General features: G+C 48.9%; 1 protein-coding gene across 1 annotated transcript in view; it reads right to left on the bottom strand.

The window, feature by feature from the left end:
- The window catches only part of CCT3 (chaperonin containing TCP1 subunit 3), a 201,329-nt gene that overhangs the window by 61,789 nt on the left and 118,982 nt on the right, over window positions 1-20,558 (bottom strand). The window contains exons 11-12 of the mRNA XM_086947621.1: window positions 13,903-14,083; window positions 5,709-5,954 (exon numbers count right to left, since the gene is read on the bottom strand). Of these exons, the coding sequence (XP_086803747.1) occupies window positions 5,709-5,954; window positions 13,903-14,083 (427 nt within the window). The remainder of the gene's footprint in view (window positions 1-5,708; window positions 5,955-13,902; window positions 14,084-20,558) is intronic.

Below are 20,558 nucleotides of genomic sequence, written 5' to 3'. Positions count from 1 at the left end.
AGGCGAGACAAAACCAGTGTCTGGTGAGGTGTCCAGACCACTGGCATCCCCAAGTCAACCTGTCCAGTCCTCCTGGGACTGACACTCACGTGTCAGAGGGTCCTTAGACCCCTCCCAATACTCATCACCCATCTCCTGATAATCAGGGTTGTCAAATGATGGGGCCGGTTCATTGAAGTAAAACTCCCCAAGCGGCGTTGAGAGCGGCGCCGCTCCGGCGCCGGATCGAGGGAGGCATCGGGGACGGCGCCGCCCGAAGATGGCCCCGGAGGTGACACCCGAGGGACCGGCGCCAGTGAGGTAGTTAGGTCAACCGGCGACGACCCGGATCCAGAAGCGGATCCAGTGGCACCCTGCGGCACCGGCCCGAAGGCGTCGGGCCGAAGCTCCCGACCCGCTAGGGCCCCCAGACGGGTCCGCTTGGCCTGAAGGCGCCGCGGAACCCGCCGGAGGAGTGAGGGACCTCATGGCCATGAGGAAGCGCTCGATCTCCTCCGGCGTCGCTTGCTGCCCAGGGACCGGAGGGTATGGGGCAGGTCTCGACTCCCGACGGAGCCTCGCGAGCGTCAGGGGGGGATTTGAAAGAGCTATGACGGCTCTTCGTCTTCTTGTGCTTACCTGATGACTTCGAACCTGAGTAGTGATGTCGACTCCCGGAGCTATGATGGCTCAGACCCCGCGACTGGTCCCTCGACCGCCGTCCGGACCAGGACCTCTGGCGGTGCGGGCCAACTGCCGGAGCTCGAGCCGCTTGCGGGACCGCTCCCGCCTAGCTTTCGATGTTAAGGCACGCCAGTCGGAGCAGGCCTTGTCATCGTGATCGACGCGAGACAGTGGAGGCACTGGCGGTGAGGGTCGGTGACCGACATCAGCCGGTCGCAGTCCTCACAAGGTTTAAAACCTGGCATCCCTTTCGGCACCGAAGACTCGAAAGAATGATCAAAAAGATCTCCAATAGTCAAAAAATGACTAAGGTACCACTTTTTCCTGATCTGCGCGGCTGGCGCGGAAAAAAGAAATGCTGATGTCAGCACACGGAGGCGGCGTCTAAGTACTCCGACAACGTCACCACTGCGCCCACGACGGACAACGCCTACCGACACGCAAGGGGTACTGCTACGCAAAAATTTCCGGATCCAGTCGGACGCCTGGGGATATTCTAAGGTAAGGAATCTAATACTAACCTGTTTCTTTCAGATAACTTCTCCCTTTACTACTTACTCTGTGTGTGGGTGCTAATGCAATAGGTCTCGCATATGCAAGCGATGAAGCTATTGGCCATGTAAATGACAATGCCATTTATTTAGGATTTTAAAAAAAAAGGATGGATCATGGGCAATGCCAATAGCTCTACCTTTAACGCTGCCGAGACCATTGAATTGTAAATCCTTGTTATAAACTGGTGTCGATTTTCTTGGAGTGGCTGTCTCATTTATTTCCTTTGTGTGTTCAATAAACGCTTGACACTACCCTTTGAAATGCCTAACTGCTCGCCCACACTACTACAAAAGAGCATTTGGGGTGTAACTTGGGCCTTTAATTCCTTTGGGGTTTGCCTGGACTCTTTATATCGTGGACCAAAAAGAGATACACTGTGTCAAGAGACAGCTTCCTACATTGAGCCATTAGATTATCCATACTATCATGTGATTCAGAAGAACTCTTTGCACACTGGCTTACATTCGGGTGCCATGAATGATGAGAAATTCAATTAATAATGACAAATGTTCTATATTCTGAGTTGGCACACTTCTAACAATAAAAAGGAAATCCCCACTTTTGTGGGTAGGCCTATCGCCACAGTAGGAAAGACACTAAAATGTGGAGATCTACTTTTCCACACACAGCGGGCCCATTAGGGCAATGCGGATAACAATTGTAAACACAGGAGAGTTCAGGGTTGTGGGACTTGCTTAGATTTCATCAGGTTTCCTAACTCGAAATTCCCTACAAACCTCACACCTTGCCTAAATGTACAGATGTGAATCCCATGTATATGAGAGGAAGTTAAAGAACCACAAAATTCATGGCATCCAGTATTTCAACATTTGTCCAAAACAGTACCCCACTTATGTAGGGGGGCTTAATGCCCATGACAGGAACAAACAAAAAACAAGCATAGGCATAGCCAATAGGTCTCACCTTTGGGACCTTATAAGTGTTTAGCCATGCAACAATTGATGTTGTTGCACCAAGGATATTGTGCTGGATAACTAAAAACACTTATGAGGTCCCAAAGGAGAGACCTATTGGCTATGCCAATGCTTGTTTAAACTGGCTACAAGCGACTTTAATGATGAACACTCTTGCCGCGTGGCTTCCTGTCCTTAGCAGAGAACCCTAAAGCCCCCAGCAGGCAGGAACCTACCATGTCATCCCATGCTGAGCCTCCAACGAAGGCCATACCCTTGCCAGGACTCTGAAGGACAGGGTAGTAGCACAAGAGATGTCCCGAAAGAGCCCCAGACCCCCAAGCATTCGGCTCTTCCAGAAAAGAACACTGAGACAAAAGGTACAATAGTGACATTATCTGCAATAATGAAGAGCCAGGGGTCAAGCCCTGAGCGAGGAGGGGGCAACAGAGGGCCAAAGGGAAAGGCCTCAGAGAAGGGCAATACCAACCCGGAAGGACAGTCTGTTTAGTTGTAGGCACACCTTCCAGCAAATTGAGCACTACCGCCCTTTACTGCCTTTGAGGGTGGGCTGGGTGTGACACGGAGGCAACCCTTCATGGGGCTCTTATTATGTACAATGCCAGTGAATATCTGTGAGTTGGGAGACTCAGGAGCCAGTCGTCACATTCTGCAGGGGCCCGTGATTTTTGGTTGCGATACTCAGGATGAGAGGAACTGTACACCCTGCGGTCAGCTTCACATCCCTCCCTCTGCACCGGGCACGGTTTGCTCTGCTGTTGACAATACTGGCTTTTTAAATTGATTTCTACATGTTGATACATTGAATTTTCGTGTATGATCTATAATGAAATATGTATGTAATTTTATGTGCAAGAAATTGTTTATGTCAAATTATTTGAAACTTTTCTTTTTTAATAAATATGGTTTTTGATACAATTTATGTTATGGTTTACTTGGTATATGTGTAATTGAGGATAGAAGAGTTTTCTAGATAGGTGTCTAGCTTTACAAGTTACATTCGAAAAAAACTATTTAAAAACCACAGAAAGGAACCTTCTTTTTTGTCAGAGGGTCAGGAGAGCACCTCTTCTCAGTTATAAGTGTGTGCCCTAAGACGGAAACACGGTGTGTTTAAGAGCCCAGACTATGAGCACCCCTTGCTTTTGTCACACAGGGAATAGATCTGGCCCGGAGTCAAAGTTCAGCCATGCCTGTTTGTTGTGTTTTAATAGTTTAGTGATTTGTTCAGTTGTTCTAAACATGAGGCACTAACAGCAAGCACCAAATTTAAAAACAGTAATGTACTGGGCAACCTGCTCACTTGACACGTTCCAGAGTACCAGAAACTAGCCTAGAACTGGGCCTCAGTCTGAATTGCTTCAGCTAGCCTCAGTTTTTTGTTCCTTTTAAATGTATGTACATATATAAAGAATCCCTGTTTGAAGAAGTCCATTTTTGTCTTCCTTAACACGTGTTATTATAATAAGCGTGTCCTAATTAGGTGATTGCTGTACACATTTAATTTGTTCCTTTTGAGAACCAGGAAATGGAGACGTTGCTGACATTCGGATAACACAGCTACACAGACCTGGAAGCATAAACACGATGAAATACGTGCTTGGGTGAGTTGGCTTTCAGCTGACAAAAGCAACTACTGCAAAGTGCGGCATCTGAGAATGCCAAGATTAGAGCATTTACCACTGTTAAAGATTGCATTTGCCACTGTTAAAGATTGGCTAAGCTCAGAGGATGCTGTAATCTAATAGTGTGCGTAGCCAAGAGTCAAAGGAAGCTAATGAACCCTGGGTACACGCCTCTCTATAGGTTGTAAGAGACTGCATCGTGCAAGTTTCCTAACGAAAACCAGACTGCTTTCTGGCCTGCCGCGGCGGGTCCAACCTCTTCACCGGTCTCCTTGTTCTTGGGCTAGGCTAGTGTCTTGCACACACAGGCAACAACGGGGAGTAAACTTACACAGAACTGCCAAAGTAAATACTTCCTACCTTTTTGTAGAGTGCAAGGGCGTTTTTGATTTGGGAAATGGTTAGGCACCTGAAAGCATGCAACCCTGGCATTCTTCTCACACCTCCGAGTTAACAGGTCGCCTGGAAGCTTCTGCTTATGTATGAATTAAGTTCTGGGTACGTGCAGATGCTTTATGAGGCCGTTCAAATGTGCATCACCATCCCAAAAACATGCATGAAATGCTCTCACCTAATAGTCTATCATAAATAGATCGATACACGTCTTTACCACATTCCGATGTTCAGGGTGAAAATTCGGGGGCTAAAAAGTATTGCTCTGCGCTTGTTTAAAACCTGCGTGTCCCCCCTAGACATGAGCAGTCATTAAAATTCAGCCTTAACCCTTCTGCCTGCTTGTTAGAGCTTGACGAAATAAAGCAGTGCTACTGCACTCCCCTTCACCACTGAGAAAAAAAACAGATGAGCCCTGCTCGCGCCACTGCTCCAAAAAGCACAACAGTGAAAGCTAATTAGAAACAAGCGCGGCCGCGAATGCAGCGTCCACGAGTGGTGCGCATGTGGCGATGCTCGAAAACGAGCCAATAGGCCAGAAGTCCAGAGTGATTCCAAGAGGTCGTTTTCCTAGAGCAGCGCATGCGCGCTAGGCTCGACCTAAAAATGACCATATGAAGTCAATTTTGTGTTTGAATGGTTTGTTAGTACGTTCTGCATTTGGTCATCTTCATTGATAGGTAAATACTAAAGTGTAACTAACGATTTATTCAAAGTTCGATAGGAAGTTATTTCCCATCTGATTTCATGTTTTAAAAGGTCAAATTGGAAGAGAGGAAAAAAGTGTTACCTGATAAGCATTCATTATAAAAGGTGAAAATAAGTGCTGGCTCTTATGACTCCATGAAGGTTCTCCATCTTCTCACCAAAGGAAAGGCAGTTACTGCTGTTCTTATAAGTATTACCTCAATCCCAGACGTTTACATGTTGCTAGAGTGACAGTTCACACATTTGCGAAGCACTGCTGTTTGGACTGATATTCTATAGTCCGGCTTCTCTGGTTAATCACATTGCTTAGACTTGGACATGTCCCATAAGGCTGCTCGTAATCACCTTTTAGGTTGGCTACTCTAGGTTACGGTTTATAGATATTTAACAAAATCCAAGTTTACTTATTTTCTCCATCATAGGTATTCACTCTTTATTCTATAATAATTAACCTCCCACTAGCCTCTTGCATCCCAGAAACAGAGCCTAACTAAGGCTCTTAGATTCTCTGCTTCACATCTTTCTATTACCCAAATGTGAATAGCCTAAATAACTAAGCACTGAGATAAGACTGAGGTAATGCATGGGGGGTGACTGATCAATATTAACTCCAATAGCAATCTTAATACACAAAAACCCTTAACCATGTTTTTTCCAGTTTGAAATACTGATTTAGTGCAGTTTTCACAGTGATATGTCCAAAAATATTACACAAATCAGAGTATAGGCATGTTCTTTTCTTTAAACGTTTTTCAATTAAGAAAATGTATATTTACAGTTTGTCTCTGATTCTACACATGCCTTAGTAGTCAATGAAGAAAGTTCTTACTCTTAGTGAAGTTAGCACACGGATGGTGCTCGCACCACAGTTCTGAATGAGTGTCCTTGGAATTACTTCCAGTCCCTGTGACACAGCACGGTATGGCCACTGCTCCACTCCAGTCATGACTTTAGATTTTTCTGTCAAAATATGGGCCACGGCCATCTCTGTAGCACCTCCTCCCGGTAAAAGGTTAGGGTCAATCAGTACATTACGACACACTTGCATGGCATCCTGAAGATTGCGTTCAACCTCCTGCAGTAAAAGGGAAAAGTGCTTGCATTAAAAAAAAAAGTGGATACTGTCTCTATATTGCTTCCAATACACTCAAGATCAAGGAAAATATCAGAATCCAAGGTGAGATTTAGTGAATAAGACGCCTAGAACTGAAAAGTAGTAGTCTAACAAATATTAAGACATGAATGTTCTATTTCTATCGAATATAAAGCAAGAGTATTCAAGACAGTAGGGTAGATCAACCATACAGGGTGTATGGTTGATATACCCTAATACGTATACAATCAACCTCACTCTGCACCTTTTTAATAATACCAGCCGAGGACATAATAAACATTTTTTTCCTACGAGCCAGGCATTTTTTTTTTATTTTTTTTTATTTTGTTGCCATCACATGTTAAACAACAACGGTTAGCCATTCGTCATTGCAGCTTCAACATTCAGCTGCATTCAATCAGTAGAGCAACTTTTCAAATTTTTGTTTTTCTCCCAAACTCTTAACTTACAACTATAAGGGTCAAGATATACGATCCGTGGCATAAATCAAATACAGCATTTGCGTGAATAGAAGCACCTCAAGGCATTTTACATATTCAATAGCAAAAACAAGCCTGCCTGTATTTTCAGTTCATAGGGCCTTGTGCATTCCGCTGTACCTAACGCTCTTCCCCTTGTTCCCCCCCCTCTACTCCATATCCTCGTCCTCTCCTGAGCTGTCCACATCTTCATCATCAGGCAGAGGCTCACAGATAACCCCCTGTATGTGTTCCAAGGTGACCATATTTTGTTCCATTTACGTGGATTAAGCCTTTGTTGGTAAATCGCCCTCTGTCAACATAAGCATGTCCATGTTCCTGCACCACTGAGCCAGGGTCGGGGTCTCCAGCACCCCCCAATTCTTTGCTATATCTCGTTTTGCCAGCATCATACCAATGGTCACCCATCGTTTCACATGCGGTGTCAGGTCGGTCGGGCCCCACACATTCAATAGGCAAACCCTAGGGTCAGGTGTGAACGAGTTCTGTAAGGTCTGACTGACTGTGCGTGTTACACGCCTCCAGTAATCTCGTATATTAGGACAGGCCCACAATGTATGGAACAGCGTACCCTCCTCCCCACAATTTTAGGCAGTACGGGTGTTCCGCCCTGTGGATTTTGTGTAGTGTTGTGCGGGTGTACTAAACCCTATGTAATACTTTAAATTGGACCAGTCTAAATCGGGTGGATATACCCGCCTCCCTGGGCGACGCCAATGCTGCATTCCAGTCCGCCTCATCCAGGTCCCCGATCTCATCCTCCCAATGTTCTTTCAGCTTCTCCAGTGGATCCGGTAAGTTGTTCAGCAATTTACGGTAGGTGAGGGAGGTAGCACTTGCCTCCATATAGTCCGTAAGCAGTCGGTCCTCTAACGGAGCAGACTCCGGGACTGTCACACCTGGCTCTAACACAGACATGAGTGCGTGCCTAATTTGTACATATCTGTATGTTTCAGTCACTCCAAGATCGTATTGATCCCTCAGGGTCGCAAAGGAGAGCAAGCCATCCCTCGTCCATAGATCGCCTACCGTGGAGATTCCGATGTTCTCATTGGTCAAACCCTTTACAGCTGCGCAGATTACCGAGGGCCTTGGCATCCCATAGTGGTGTGAGTTTGGTAATCACCCCCTCCCAAGCAAGTCGCCTCTGAGCTTTATGCCATATAGACACAGTGTGCTTGGTAGGGCCTTCCAGCTTCGTCACCATTCCCTTGTTATAGAGCTGGGCCAGTAGGGTGTTCGTGCCCAGTTGACGCCTATCCGCCAGGTAGGCCGGGTCATCTTGTGCACCATGAATCCACTGGTTGATCACCTTAAGGTGAGCTGCCCAATAGTACAATTCAAGGTTCGGGAGCGCTATCCCCCCGCTGTACCGGCTTGCCTCCCCACAGTAGGCCTGACAATTGTGCCGATACTTGGCGGAAGAACGATATTGGGACCATCGCCAGCGTGTTTTCCAGGACATATAGGAAGCGAGGCAGCGCCATCATTTTGAAGAGCGCCGCTCTACCTAGCAGTGTCAAGGGGAGGGTCTTCCAGTGGCGTACGTCTGCCTTCAGCCTGTCCAGTAGGGGCTTAAGGTTCAAGTCCAGAAAGGTTGCATGTTCACTTGTGATTTGAATCCCTAGGTATTTGAAGGAAAAGGGTTCTATGAGCAACTGGCAATCAGTAGGCAAGACCGGTGGATCGCCCTGTATCATATAGAGTATTGACTTGGACCAATTAAGTTTATACCCTGATGCCGCACCATGTCTCACACAGTGCCAGTAGGACCGGAATACCATTCGTGAGGTCCGTGAGGTAAATGAGCAGGTCGTCAGCATACAGGGAAACCCTATCCTACCAGTCGCATCCCCACTGTATGCCCTTCAGCAGCTGGGTGGTTCTGATAACCGTGGCCAGGGGTTCCAGCACTAAGGCGAATAACAGCGGTGAGAGCGGGCACCCTGGTCTCGTGCCCCTCGCCAGCTGGAGCTCCCTCGAGATATGGCCATTGGCCGTCACCCTTGCCACGGGGTCGGTGTACAGTAGCCTGACCCATGATATGAATTTCGAGCCAATACCCATGTGTTCCAGGACCGCAAAGAGATAGCGCCATTCTACCATGTCAAACGCCATTTTGGCATCCAATGATAGCACCGCTGCCGGTTCAGCCAGCAGTGGGGCGCGTGCTAGAACCCCGTGCAGCCGTCGCAGATTCAGCGCCGTACTCCGGTCTGGCATAAAGCCCGACTGGTCCGGATGAATCAGGTGCGCCAGATGAGGCAGCAGTCTAGTGGCCAATAATTTTGCCAAAATTTTACTTTCGGCGTTAAGGAGGGAGATTGGGCGGTATGATCCGCATTCTTCAGGGGGTTTGCCAGGCTTTGGTATTGCAATTATAGTGGCCGTGCGCTGGTCGGGAGGCAGATGCCCCCGCTCCTGGCATTCCTTGTACATGCGGAGTAAGGGTGCGGACAGCGTTTCCGACATGATCTTGTACCATTCAATCGGCACTCCGTTGGGGCCCAGCGCTTTCCCTGGGTGTAACGCCGCTATAGCTACTTGTATTTCTTCAGCCGTCAGGTCCGAGTCAAGCTCGTCCCGTTTGTCCTGGGGGAGAGTACGGGTAGGTACTCCTATGAGAGATCCTTCTGCCATCTCCCGTGTGACCTCGAATTCAGGGGAATATACTGAATGGAAATGGTCTGCCAGGAGTTCCACTATTCGTGCCGGACTGGTCTGTACCACACCTTCAGAGTCTTTCAGTTGCAGTATGGCCCTCTGTCCTCCCCGTTTTTTTTCCAACCAGGCTAGGAGTTTACCTGCCTTATCGCCTACGTCATATATCCTGCTCGTTGTCGCTGCCATACTGTCCACTACCTTGCGGCGCACATGGTCGGCATGACGCTGCTGACACAGTCGGAGCGCATGTTGTGTAACCCCAGTCGGGTCCCTCTCGTGGTCCTGTGTCGCCCTGGCAAGTTGCTCCTCCAGATCTAAATTCCTGACGCAGCATGCGCTTATGTTGCGCGATAACAGAAATTGCCTGCCCGCGAAGAACCGTCTTGTATGCTTCCCACACGGTTGTAGGGGATGCCACCGACCCTGCATTTTCGGTGAGGTAAGATCTCGTGCCTCTTTTTAAAGCCTTGGCTATAACAGGCTCCCTGAGGTATCCCGGGTAGATAGGGTAGACGCGTCTATGGCTTCGTTCCTGGCTGGAAAGAGTCAGTGGGGAATGATCTGAGACCCCTCGCGGTCTGATTTGAGTGTCAGTGAAAGTGAGGAGGCCCCCCCCCAGCGTGAGGAGGTAGTCAATTCTTGATAGGCTATCATGGACTGCCGAGTAGTATGTGTATCGTCGGTCCTCTGGGTGAAACTGCCTCCATATGTCTACTAAACCCTGTGCTTCCATGAAGTCATGCAATCGGGAAGGCCCTGGTGTTTGTGTGCGCACAGGGGAGCGGTCTAGGGAGTTGTGTGCCACCGCATTAAAGTCACCCCCCACGATGAGATCCCCCTCTGGTAGGTCCAACAAAATTTTTCCCAGCTCTGGGAGAGCTATGGTGTGCAGTGCCGGCGGGATATACACCGAGACCACGTTGAGCGGCTTCCCCTCCCACTGCCCATGTATCGCCACGAAGCGCCCCTGTGTGTCGATGCTAACGGATTGGGTTATGAACCTGGACGAGCGGTGCATTAATATCCCTGTACCCCGGGACCCCTTAGTAAACTCAGAGTGAACAATCATGCTGTAGCCTTTCCTATCTAGGGCCCGTGTCGCTGTGACAGTTAGATGCGTTTCCTGTAGTAGGACCAAGGCGGGATTCAACCTCTTTATGCTCTGTAAGACCAACCCACGCTTTATTTTGTCTCCCAGACCCCTCACATTCTAGGACATGAGGCTCAACGGGGATGCCTGCCCCATACTAGCGTCCCCCCCCACCATGCTTGAATGAGCGGAATGCTAGTCTATGCTCGCAGAGAACCAAGCAGCTTGTGGAGTGAGCATGAGTGCTGTGCCGTGATACCGCTACTCTACGCGCGTGTGCCCTATGATACCGTTCCTGACCCTGTATACTAACTAAAAACCAAAAACACATCCTACCCCCAACTCCTGCCCCCCTGCTCAACGGACTCAAAACTGCCCGCCCCCCCCCCCAACTCAGCAGAGTGCCTGACCCCAACCCAAAACATAGTACTTGCTCGCTGGGGTGAAGGACTCTACGGAGTCAGCGGCCCCCTTCCTCGGCCGCGGAGGCCCTCAGCCCAGTGTCCAAGGCGGCACTGCCGGTCGTCGTTGCAGTCAGTTCAGCCAGACAATAGCAGTGAATCACTGTTCCTCCTCGTCGCCCCCCTCCTGAAGTTCATTCAGAGGGGAATGTATCTCCGCTTCCTCGCCGGTGGATTGTGAGCCCGGACGGGACCCAGCATTACGGTGTTTGTTCTGCCTGTTGGAGCAACGAGGGAGGCCCGCCGTCCTCTACCCCTCCAGCCATTCCTGAGCCACCTCCGGGGAATCAAAAAACCAAGTTTTATTATCCGCCACAATCCGAAGCTTGGCCGGAACAAAGCATTGAATACGGGATCTCCCTGGCTCGCAGTTCTTTCTTTACTTCGAAAAAAGTTCTCCTCCTCCGTGCGACCTCGGCTGTGTAGGCCGGAAAAAAGGCCAGCGTAGAGTTCTGGATCCTAATAGGGGGTGAGGTCCTTGCTGCCTGCAGGATGGCATCCCGATCCCTGAAATTAAAGAGTCGCGCTATGATCGGCCTGGGGTTAGCGCCCGTTTTCTGGCGTCCTCCAGGGACCCTGGGTGCCCTTTCCACTGTGAAAAAAAATCGGAGAGTCCTTTAGGCTGTAGGTTTTGCTTGATTAAGTTCTCTACATACAGGTCCATCGCCCTCGTGTCTTCAGATTCCGGCACACCTATTATACGGATGTTATTTCGCCTCGAGCGCCCTTCCTGGTCATCGAGCTTGTCACGCAGTTCCTTATTTTCCTTCGAGACGCGTTCCATACTAATCTGCAGCTCCGACACATCTTCCACCAAGGATTTGGTCACTATTTCCATATTATTCACTTTCTCCGTCATCTTATGGAAGTCCGCCCTTATTAGTGTGATTTCGGCTGAGATCGACCCCACCGTGGCTTGCACTTGCGTGAGGGCCCGCATGACATCATCCAGGGTCGCCTTCTTGCCCCCCGCCGCTTCTGCAGTTTTGCCCGGCTGTGTTTTGGCGTCTGGGGGGGGAGGTAACGGGTTTCTCATATGCGAACCGGTCAAGGCGGGATTGCGCTGCTCTGTTTTTCGGCCCCTTGCCGGCCATCTTGGCAGCGGGGCTCGCCAAAGGTGAAGGTAGCAGATAACCCAGTCCCCTGAACCGGTGTACCCGTTCGTCTGCACTCTCACCTGGCTCCGCCAGGGCAGTCCCTCTCGTATCTCCCCCGGATGGCCACAGGGCACAGTCCAATCGCCAACGTGGCGCTCAGTGGTTTGGCGTGGTCCCTGAGACTCGCTTCCGGTCCATGCGATAAATGGTGACAATGATTATCACAGGGCCCCTCTACTTTGTCGCCGCTTCTGCAGTGGCCAGCGGGAGCGGTGGGATGAATCTGCCAGCGGATGATTAGTCCCAGTCGTGGGGCGGCCGATAGCCTTTCTCCCCTGGAAGTGCGTTCGCTGCTCCTCCCCAATATCTTGTGCGCCGCCCCTGCTCTGCGGCCGTTGAATCTCCCGCCTGGTACCCCTGTATCTGCTGTAGGGCCTGTGGCACTGACAGGTATGCCGGCCCGGGTCCGAGGAGAAAGTCCTGCATGGATGATCCTCAGAACCCGGAGTCAGCCCTGGGAGGAGGCACAATAAGGTCCGGTGCCCGCCCGGGCTTCTCGCAGCGCAATGCGCCCCCAGTCAGTGGGGGGGCCCAGGAGCTATACCTTGCCCTACCTGGCGGGGAGAAACCGCCCCTTGTCTGTCCCAGCGCTCCGTCCGCAACGCCGGATCTGCAGCGGCTGATGCAGGACTTTCTCTGTGACCCTAAGATGGCGGTCCCTTCTCCCGATGTCGCCGCTCCGAGCGCTTCCTCCTGCCCCCGTAGGACGTCAGGGTAGTTCTCCTCCTCACCTCGGAGGGGTGCCTGGGCTCGCACTCTGGGCTCCTGAAGTCCGGTGGCGATATCAGGACGCCGAGGGTTTTCCTCCGTCGTCGTCGGCCGCGGGCGGGCGCTTCCGGGGTCTCTCTGCCCGGGTAAGTGCACTTCCTGCCGGCTCAGCGGTGCAGTCCACTCCCCGGCCCGGATGCTCCTCACAGGCCCACACGGGGTCCGCTCAAAACTGGACTTCTCGACCACGGATTGAAGTCCCGCTAGTCTGTGTCCCTGCCGCCCGGTCCTGGGCTTCGTTGCCTTCCCGCCTGGGAAATTTTGGGAACGGATAGGTGTTCGGATGTCTTAGGAGGCTGCTTCAGTCACGGAGCTCTCCTCCTAAGCTGCCGCCATCGCCGGCTGCTGGCCACGCCCCCGTCGAGCCAGGCATTTTTTAAACTCACTTTTTCACCTCACCTCACTAACTCACATTCTCTCGATAAACACACACCCACACATAGTTCACTACCAAGTGCTCCTACGCAGTCGTTAGTCGTAGCACGCCGCATTCCGTAGAGGGGTGCAAAGGCCCCGATGATGAAGCATGACACCAAGGGGCCTGTTGGTGTGTGAGGGGCATTTAAACAACACTGTGTGCTCCCCATCACTTTAGGGACCACCACCACTTTCTAAGTGGATTCCAATTTGTTCAATCATATTGCTTAGGGAGACTGAATCCACTTGTTCTCTCTCTCTCTCTCTCTCTCTCTCCCCCCCCTCTTGGTTGTATTCATATTCAAGACAGTAACCACGGTCAAGGAGAAGGCTCTTTGAAAGGTTTGGTGTTCTTTGTAGCATTCTTGACACTTCAAATTACCTGTCTGTTTAGACTTGCAGAGGGAAGTTTGGCACCCAAGATTACCTTTATGTTTACTGAGCATTCATTTACAAAATGACTATCTTTGAGCCCTGAATCATGACAGAAGACCAGCTCCAATATCCATTAGAGGGGAGCCATTGGAAAACAATCAGGGTCATTGGTATTTGCTCCTTTAAGGCTGCTACATTTTTCAGTCAACAAGGGGAAAGCAGTTACAAGTCTGGAGAGAGGGTTTGCAGAAGCTCCAACCAATAAATCACATATAGAAATCAAAGTCTGTCTGTTTCGTAAAGTCTTTCGAAACTGCTTTGGCCAGTTTCCACATTCAGTATTTTCAAATTCCACTTCCCCGTCAGAAAGCTCTGAAAGATACCATTCAAGGCAAGCAATTAACACCTTTTCCTTCATAAATTGTAATTTATTCATAGGTAAGTGAATCAGGAATGAAAATCTTAAGAAGCTTTTTAAACAGAAGATGATCAACTTACAGCAAGTATTTCTTTGCTTGCACCTCGAAGAAGAATAGTGCAAGCTTTGGGGTCTTTGCAGTCTGTGATGTAGGTGAAATATTCATCACCAATCTTTTTAACCTCAAACAACCCTGCTCCAGTGCCAACATCTTCATCACGCAGCTCATCGGTACGACTGGCAATACGAGCTCCACATGCCCTAAACACAAAAAAAATTAAAAAAAACACCATTGCTAAAATCTTTGCAAAACCCAGGAAGTACCATTCAGGAATACATTAGAAAAAAAGTATGCCATACTGGTGTCAACTGCAACTCTTACAACAAACAAAGAAACGTTACTCACCTGCAAAATGAGTTCCCTAGTGAGGGATCCCAAATTCATTAGCTCAGAATAAATCACAGCCATTAGATGGCACCTCAAATAACCAATTTTAAAAATGTTTGGGTACTGGGAGCATATCCCTTGGCTTATTGGAGGGGATTTCGACAGCGCATTGGTCCCGGGTCTAGATCGTTCTCACCTCCCACCAACAACCTCCGCTGTGGGGTCAACTGCGATGGAACGTATAGTTATTTACCCGTCGGTGTAGTTTTGCAGCCTGAAGACTTTCAGGATTCACTATGCTGTGCATTATTCCGCCATCCAGTGGTTGGGTCCAGAATTGTAGCCTTTTTTTGTGGCCCAGGTGGGCGTCGACATACCGCAATTTGGTGGCCTTTGTAACGTTAATGTGCTTCCTCTAGAAGCTCTCACCTTTGGTCGCCATCTTCGGATTCTTTTTTCTGGTCTCTTTCTTGTTTTTACTCTTATTTTTAAAAAGTGTTGTTCATCTTTAATCTCTTTCCTCCGGTCTCCTCTTTCTGGCAGCGGAGGGTGGGTTCGCCAGTGAATCCAGAAAGTTTTCAAGCTGCAAAACAACACGGACAGGTAAGAAAATATACATTTTGTAGCGTGAATCTTTCTGGATTTACTATGCTGTGCATAGACTTTGTAGCGGTTTGTCCTTATTGTGGTGGCTGGGTGGAAGATTAGCACTGGTCACTGAATATGTGCTGTAAGACCTGTCCCACTTGTGCTTTTTTGTTCATTTTGATATCCACAAAGTAGTGCTTAGTGAACATGTGCACTGAAGACCATGTTGCAGCTTGGCAAATGTCTTGAATCGGTGTGTTGGCCAGAAACGCAATGGTTGCTCCTTTCTTCCTTGATGAGTGAGCATGAGCTGCTCCTTGTAACAGCTGCCCAGCTGGTTTGTGGCATAGTTCATGGTTTGGCAATCCATCGTGCAATGGTATTTTTGGTAACTGGTCGTTCCAAATAAACTGCTTGCGAAGGAAACAGAGTTGCTTTGTCTTTCTGCACTCCTTTGTCCTTTCTATATAGTGCATCACAGCCCTCCTGGCGTTTAGTGTTTACAGCGCTCTTTGTGCCTGTGGTTGGTTTTTGGAAAAAAACTAGGTATTTGGATTGTTTGGTTGATGCGGAACCGAGACACTACCTTTGGCATGAAGTGTGGGTCTGTTCTCATTACAAACCTATCACTGTGTATCTGCAGGTAGGGCTCTTGAAGTGTTCGCACCTGTAATTCACTTACTCTTCGCAGTGATGTGATAGCCTCGAAGAAGGCCGTCTTTAGCGTGAGCATGTGCAGTGTCGCTTTGTGCATCGGCTCGAATGGTGCCTTCATCAATTAGGTCAGCAGTACATTAAGGTTCCATGCTGGTGCTGGCATTTCATTCTGTTAGGAGGTGCAATCCTCTTTGATCCTTCTAGAAATCTTTTTACTACTTGGGAGGTGAAGAAAGTATTCCCTATTTCTCCTCTTGCGTAAGCCACAATCGCCACTAAGTGTACCCTTAGTGAGGTGTAGCTGGGTTTACTTTGCAGTAGTTGTTTAAGTATTTTAGTAATGTTGATTCCCTTGTGATCTTCCTTTGCAGATTCTCGCTAATGCACCTTTCTGAGAATCTTTTCCACTTTGCTACGTAGCATTTCCTTGTGGTAGGGCTTGTTGCCTCCCTGAGCACTGCCATCCTGCTCGCCGGTAGTTTGAGGAGTGCAAACTAGGTTTTCAGTGCCATGCCAGCAGGCTGAGGCTCTCTGGCTCTGGGTGTAGCACCCTTACGTACTGCATTGTTAACAGGTCCCTTTGTTTTGGGAATCTGTGTGCTGGTGCCTGCGCCATCTCCACTATTTGCGAGTCTGGCCCAGTGAGGTGCTATTAGTATCAGTGACATGTTGCTGATCCTGCATTTGCTGAGTACCCTGTATTTCAGTGGTATCGGGGGAAAGCGTATGCAAATGTTTGACCAACTTATCCATAGCGCATTCCCTTGTGACCGATGGTCTGGTTGTCTGGATGCAAAGTGTTTGCATTTTGGTGTTTTGCAAATAGGTCTACTTGCGGTGTACCCCACTTCTGGAATACTTTCTTTAATTCCTGCTGGTTGATCTCCCATTCGTGGGATGCGAACGCCTGCCTGCTGAGTCAGTCTGCTTCCACGTTGTTCTTTCCTGGGAAATGTATTGCTAGTAGGTCTAGCCTCAGGGGAATGGCCCATGTCCATATCTCCTGTGCTAGCCTCAATAGCGGTACTGACTGTGTTCCTTCTAGCTTGTTGATGTAGAACATGGCTGTGGGCAGGTCTGTTGGGATCAAAGCCCTGTTTCCGTACAGCTCCTTCTGAAATGCTTTTAAGGCTAGGAACACTGTTTTTACTACCTGGTATTTGATGTGCTTGAGTGCATCCTGTTGTGACCATAGCCCCCTCACCTAGAGGTTGTTCATATGCACACCGCACCCCAGCTGGGAGGCCTCCGTCGTGATGGTCACTGTTGGAGTTGGTTGTGTGTATGGTTTCCCTTGTGATATGCTTTCCTTGTTCCACCACGCTATTTCCTGTTGCACTGCATGTGTGACCACCACTAAATCTTCCCAACTCCCAGTTGCCTGTGACCATTGCTGCTGTAGCCATTCCTGGAATGGCCTCCTGTGTAGTCGAATATTTTGGACTAGGCAACTGCATGACGCCATCATTCCCATCAGCTTGCTTCCCGTCCTCACTGTCAGAACTTGCCCCTTGCGGGTATGACAGGTTTCCTTAAGTATCGGCAATGCTCTCTTCCTGCTGGGGAACACTTTGGCCTGTATGGTGTCGATCTCTTCCCCTATAAAAATCTTGATTTGTTCTGGTTCTGTTGACTATTTCTCCCAATGGATCGAGAACCCCAGCCTGGTCAGTGCTAGTATGACCTGCTGGATGTGTAGTTTGCATTGGCTGTACGAACTTGCCTTTACGAGCGAGTCGTCGAGATAGGGGTATACGTGTATTCCATGCCTTCGTAGGTGTGCTGTGACAGCTGCTAGGCATTTTGTAAACACCCTTGGTGCGGATTTTAGTCCGAATGCCAGTACTATGAACAGGCAGTGGTTTTGGTTGATCACAAACCTTAACAGGGGCTTGTTTTGTGGTTGATGGAGATGTGTAAGTATGCGTCCTTTAAATCTATGGAAGCCATGATGTCCCCTTGTTGTATTTGTATGATGTTTAGTATCCATTTTTCAGATGTGACCTTCCTCCATTCCTAGAAGAAGTCGCTTATTCTTCCCCCTACCAGTGTTGAGTGTTCGAGGTACAGTTTGTCGTTGAACTTTCGGCTGCAGTTTTTCTTTAGGTCTTTCTGCCCACCCCGAGGTGTTGCTAGGGTGGGGGCCCGTTTCATGGTGGAGTCACTTGGTTGAGGGCTGTTGGTCTCCTATTCGTGTTTGTCCTCGTCCATTTCCACGCCCTCCAAAGGACTCGGGTCAGGTACTGCCAGTTCTGTTGCGGTCCCTGCTGCTGCTGGCCTTGGTTGTTCCCTTGGTAGCCTTGCTGGAACGTTTGGTGCGATTTGGTAGGCACGTTGCCTCCTCTACCACCCAGCCTTCTCGTGGGTGTGCCTTTTCTCATTCCCCTGAACTGCAATACTCCCATGGACCTTGCTGTTTCATTGTCCTTCTTGAGCTGCGCCAACTTGTCATCAACTGGCGTGCCGAGCAGTTGCTATCCATTAAAAGTGTATTTAGGATGTTGCTTTGCACCTCTGGCTTGAAACCCGAAATTCTGAGCCATACATGTCTTCTCTCAGTCACTCCTATCTATCATCATCAGCCTGCTTGATGGTTCTGCAGCATCCAATGCCGATTTTAGGCATGTGTTCACCATGTTATTTCTACCAGGTGAGATGCTCTTTGTTGGTACTAGTCCGGTAGATGCTTTAGGAGCTACCCCACTTCATCCCAGTGATGGTATGCATGCCTGTTGATCATGGCATTGGAGTTTGCGATGCGCCAATGTATTGCCGCATTTCTCTCCACCTTTCTCCCTGTGAGATCCATCCTCCTACTCTCCTTGTCTGGAGGTGGTCCAGCATTAGTGGGTACATTGGCCCTCTTCCTAGCCGTTGCTGCAATTATGGAGTCGGCTCCCACTGACCCTGTGATGTATGCAGGGTCCTTTGAAGAATGTTAGTACTTCTCAGTTCTAGGGGTCACAGCTTTGCGTATGGCTGGCTCCTTAAAGGCCTCTCTTCCTTGATCCAGTTGTAGTTATGGAGAACAAGGGTACCCCATTAGTAAAACCTGGGGTTGAAGTAATTGTAAGAAAAACAATGGTTTCTGGTGGCCTCAAAAGGTCCTGGTAGAGTAGGGTATGACTATGTTACTAGAATCAATCCTGGGAGAGGGTTTTTCGTAGGGTAACATACAAATAAAATACTTTATTATGTTTTTTTAGTGCATGTATATTTTTCAGGTGCTCACACGAGTGACAAAGTGCTTATAGTGACGGAGTGAAAAATTAGGGTAAAACTATATACAAATATATTGCGGCGAGGCAGGGATACTTGAACCGCGGTGATCCACTCCCGCCGGGACCATGCACTACTATTGATTGATCTACCCTGCACAAACTGTAAAATTACCTTAACTATCTCAAACAAGTACCGGAATACTATGGACAGTGATGAACACGATAAACCCAGACAAAACTGAAAGATAAACCTTGAGTAAATTGGTCTAGCTATGACAATAACATACCCAGCCGTTGGAATTATTTATTAAAGCCTGTGAATTTCAAATCCGTAGACTTGATGGAATTAAATTCAATCATCCATCGAAGAAAGCTCACCACGTCCTGATGATCTAAAATTGTGTAGATCGAAACGCCGTCGACCCAATCAAGGAAACTCCCCTACCCTACTGTATATATTTTTGCAGGGAATACCCTTGTTTGTGTCACTTTGTATATAGTTTTACCCTAATTTTTCACTAAGTCACTATAAGCACTTTGTCACTCGTGTGAGCACCTGAAAAATATACATGTACTAAAAAAAACATGATAAAGTATTTTATTTGTATGTTACCCTACAAAAAACCCTCTCCCAGGATTCATTCTATCAACATAGTCATACCCTACTCTACCAGGACCTTTTGAGGCCACCAGAAACCATTGTTTTTTCTACAATCTCTTCCTTGATCCAGCACACTAGGGAGCATGGGCAGGAATTGGCTCCTAGTTTGTTGAGGCAGTAGTTTCCAGGAGGAAACATGCCTTGGGCTGCTCCTCCTCCATTTTCACTCCATAAGTCTGTGCAGCCTTTTTTACGACCATGTTGTGAATCCCTAGGTCGTCTGGCGGCGAGGGCCTTGAATGGTAAGTGTCTACCCCTTCTTCCGGCGTCAAGATCTTGCAATTACAGGTCTTGTGATCCGAGGACGTCGAGTCCCGTTAGGATTGAAGATCTTAGTCGCCTTCTCCCTCGAAATAGTAGTCTTCGTCTCAGAGTTCCTCGACTGGTTCGGGCGTTTCCGGCAGTTCTGTGTCCTCGTCGTCTTTCGACTTAGACCGCAGGTTTCGGCGGGATGGTATATTGGCTCATCTTCTCGAAGTTCTTTTTCCGCTGTAGGATGCTCGCCATTTTGGCCTCGAGCCTCCTATTGTTCCTCTCCATCTCGGAGGCATGTTCGGCGTCAAGGATTGGAGCGCTTCTCTTCGGGGCAGTCGACGTCGGCCCTTCTTTTCTCAGAGCCGAGGTGTCCCTTTAGAGGGCAACCTTCTACAAACCTTGTTTTTTGAGGGCTTTTGCCAATGTGAAGTCCTTTTCCAAGGATCCGCTTCGTTGACTGTCCTTAGTAGCTGTTGCTTATCTCAAATGTTTCAGCGGCAGAGCTCCCTTCGAGGACTTCGCTTCACTTCTACGAGTGTCGCTCGGGGATTTAGCTTCACCCTGTCGAGTGTCACGTGAGTGTTTAGGGGTTGATGACTCCCTTACCTCCTTCGACGTCTTCTTATGGACCTAGACTACCATGCAGTCCTCCGGCGATGTCCTCCTCTCCACTGGAGGGACCCAAATCTCGGAGCGAAGGAGGTGGCCCCTGGCCTTGCATGTTGTGATTCGCCCTTCTCTGCCTCTCGCTTACTCTGAGGTTCTTGGGTGTAAACGCCGAGCAGGCGTTGCAGTCTTCGCTGCTGTAGTTGAGCGGCAGGCAGAGGTTGCAGACTGGATGTTGATCCTTCTGGGCGTACTTGTGGTGGCAATTAGTGCAAAACTTGAACAGTGTTTTGTCCATCCCTGAACTCAGGGAGACCCCTGCGAGCACATTCTCCGAACATTGAGGTTTTGGTTGTAAAA

The sequence above is a fragment of the Lissotriton vulgaris genome, chromosome 12 (genome assembly GCF_964263255.1).
Source record: "Lissotriton vulgaris chromosome 12, aLisVul1.2, whole genome shotgun sequence".
Taxonomy (NCBI): domain Eukaryota; kingdom Metazoa; phylum Chordata; class Amphibia; order Caudata; family Salamandridae; genus Lissotriton; species Lissotriton vulgaris.
This window is presented reverse-complemented; position numbering and strand designations above follow the sequence as displayed.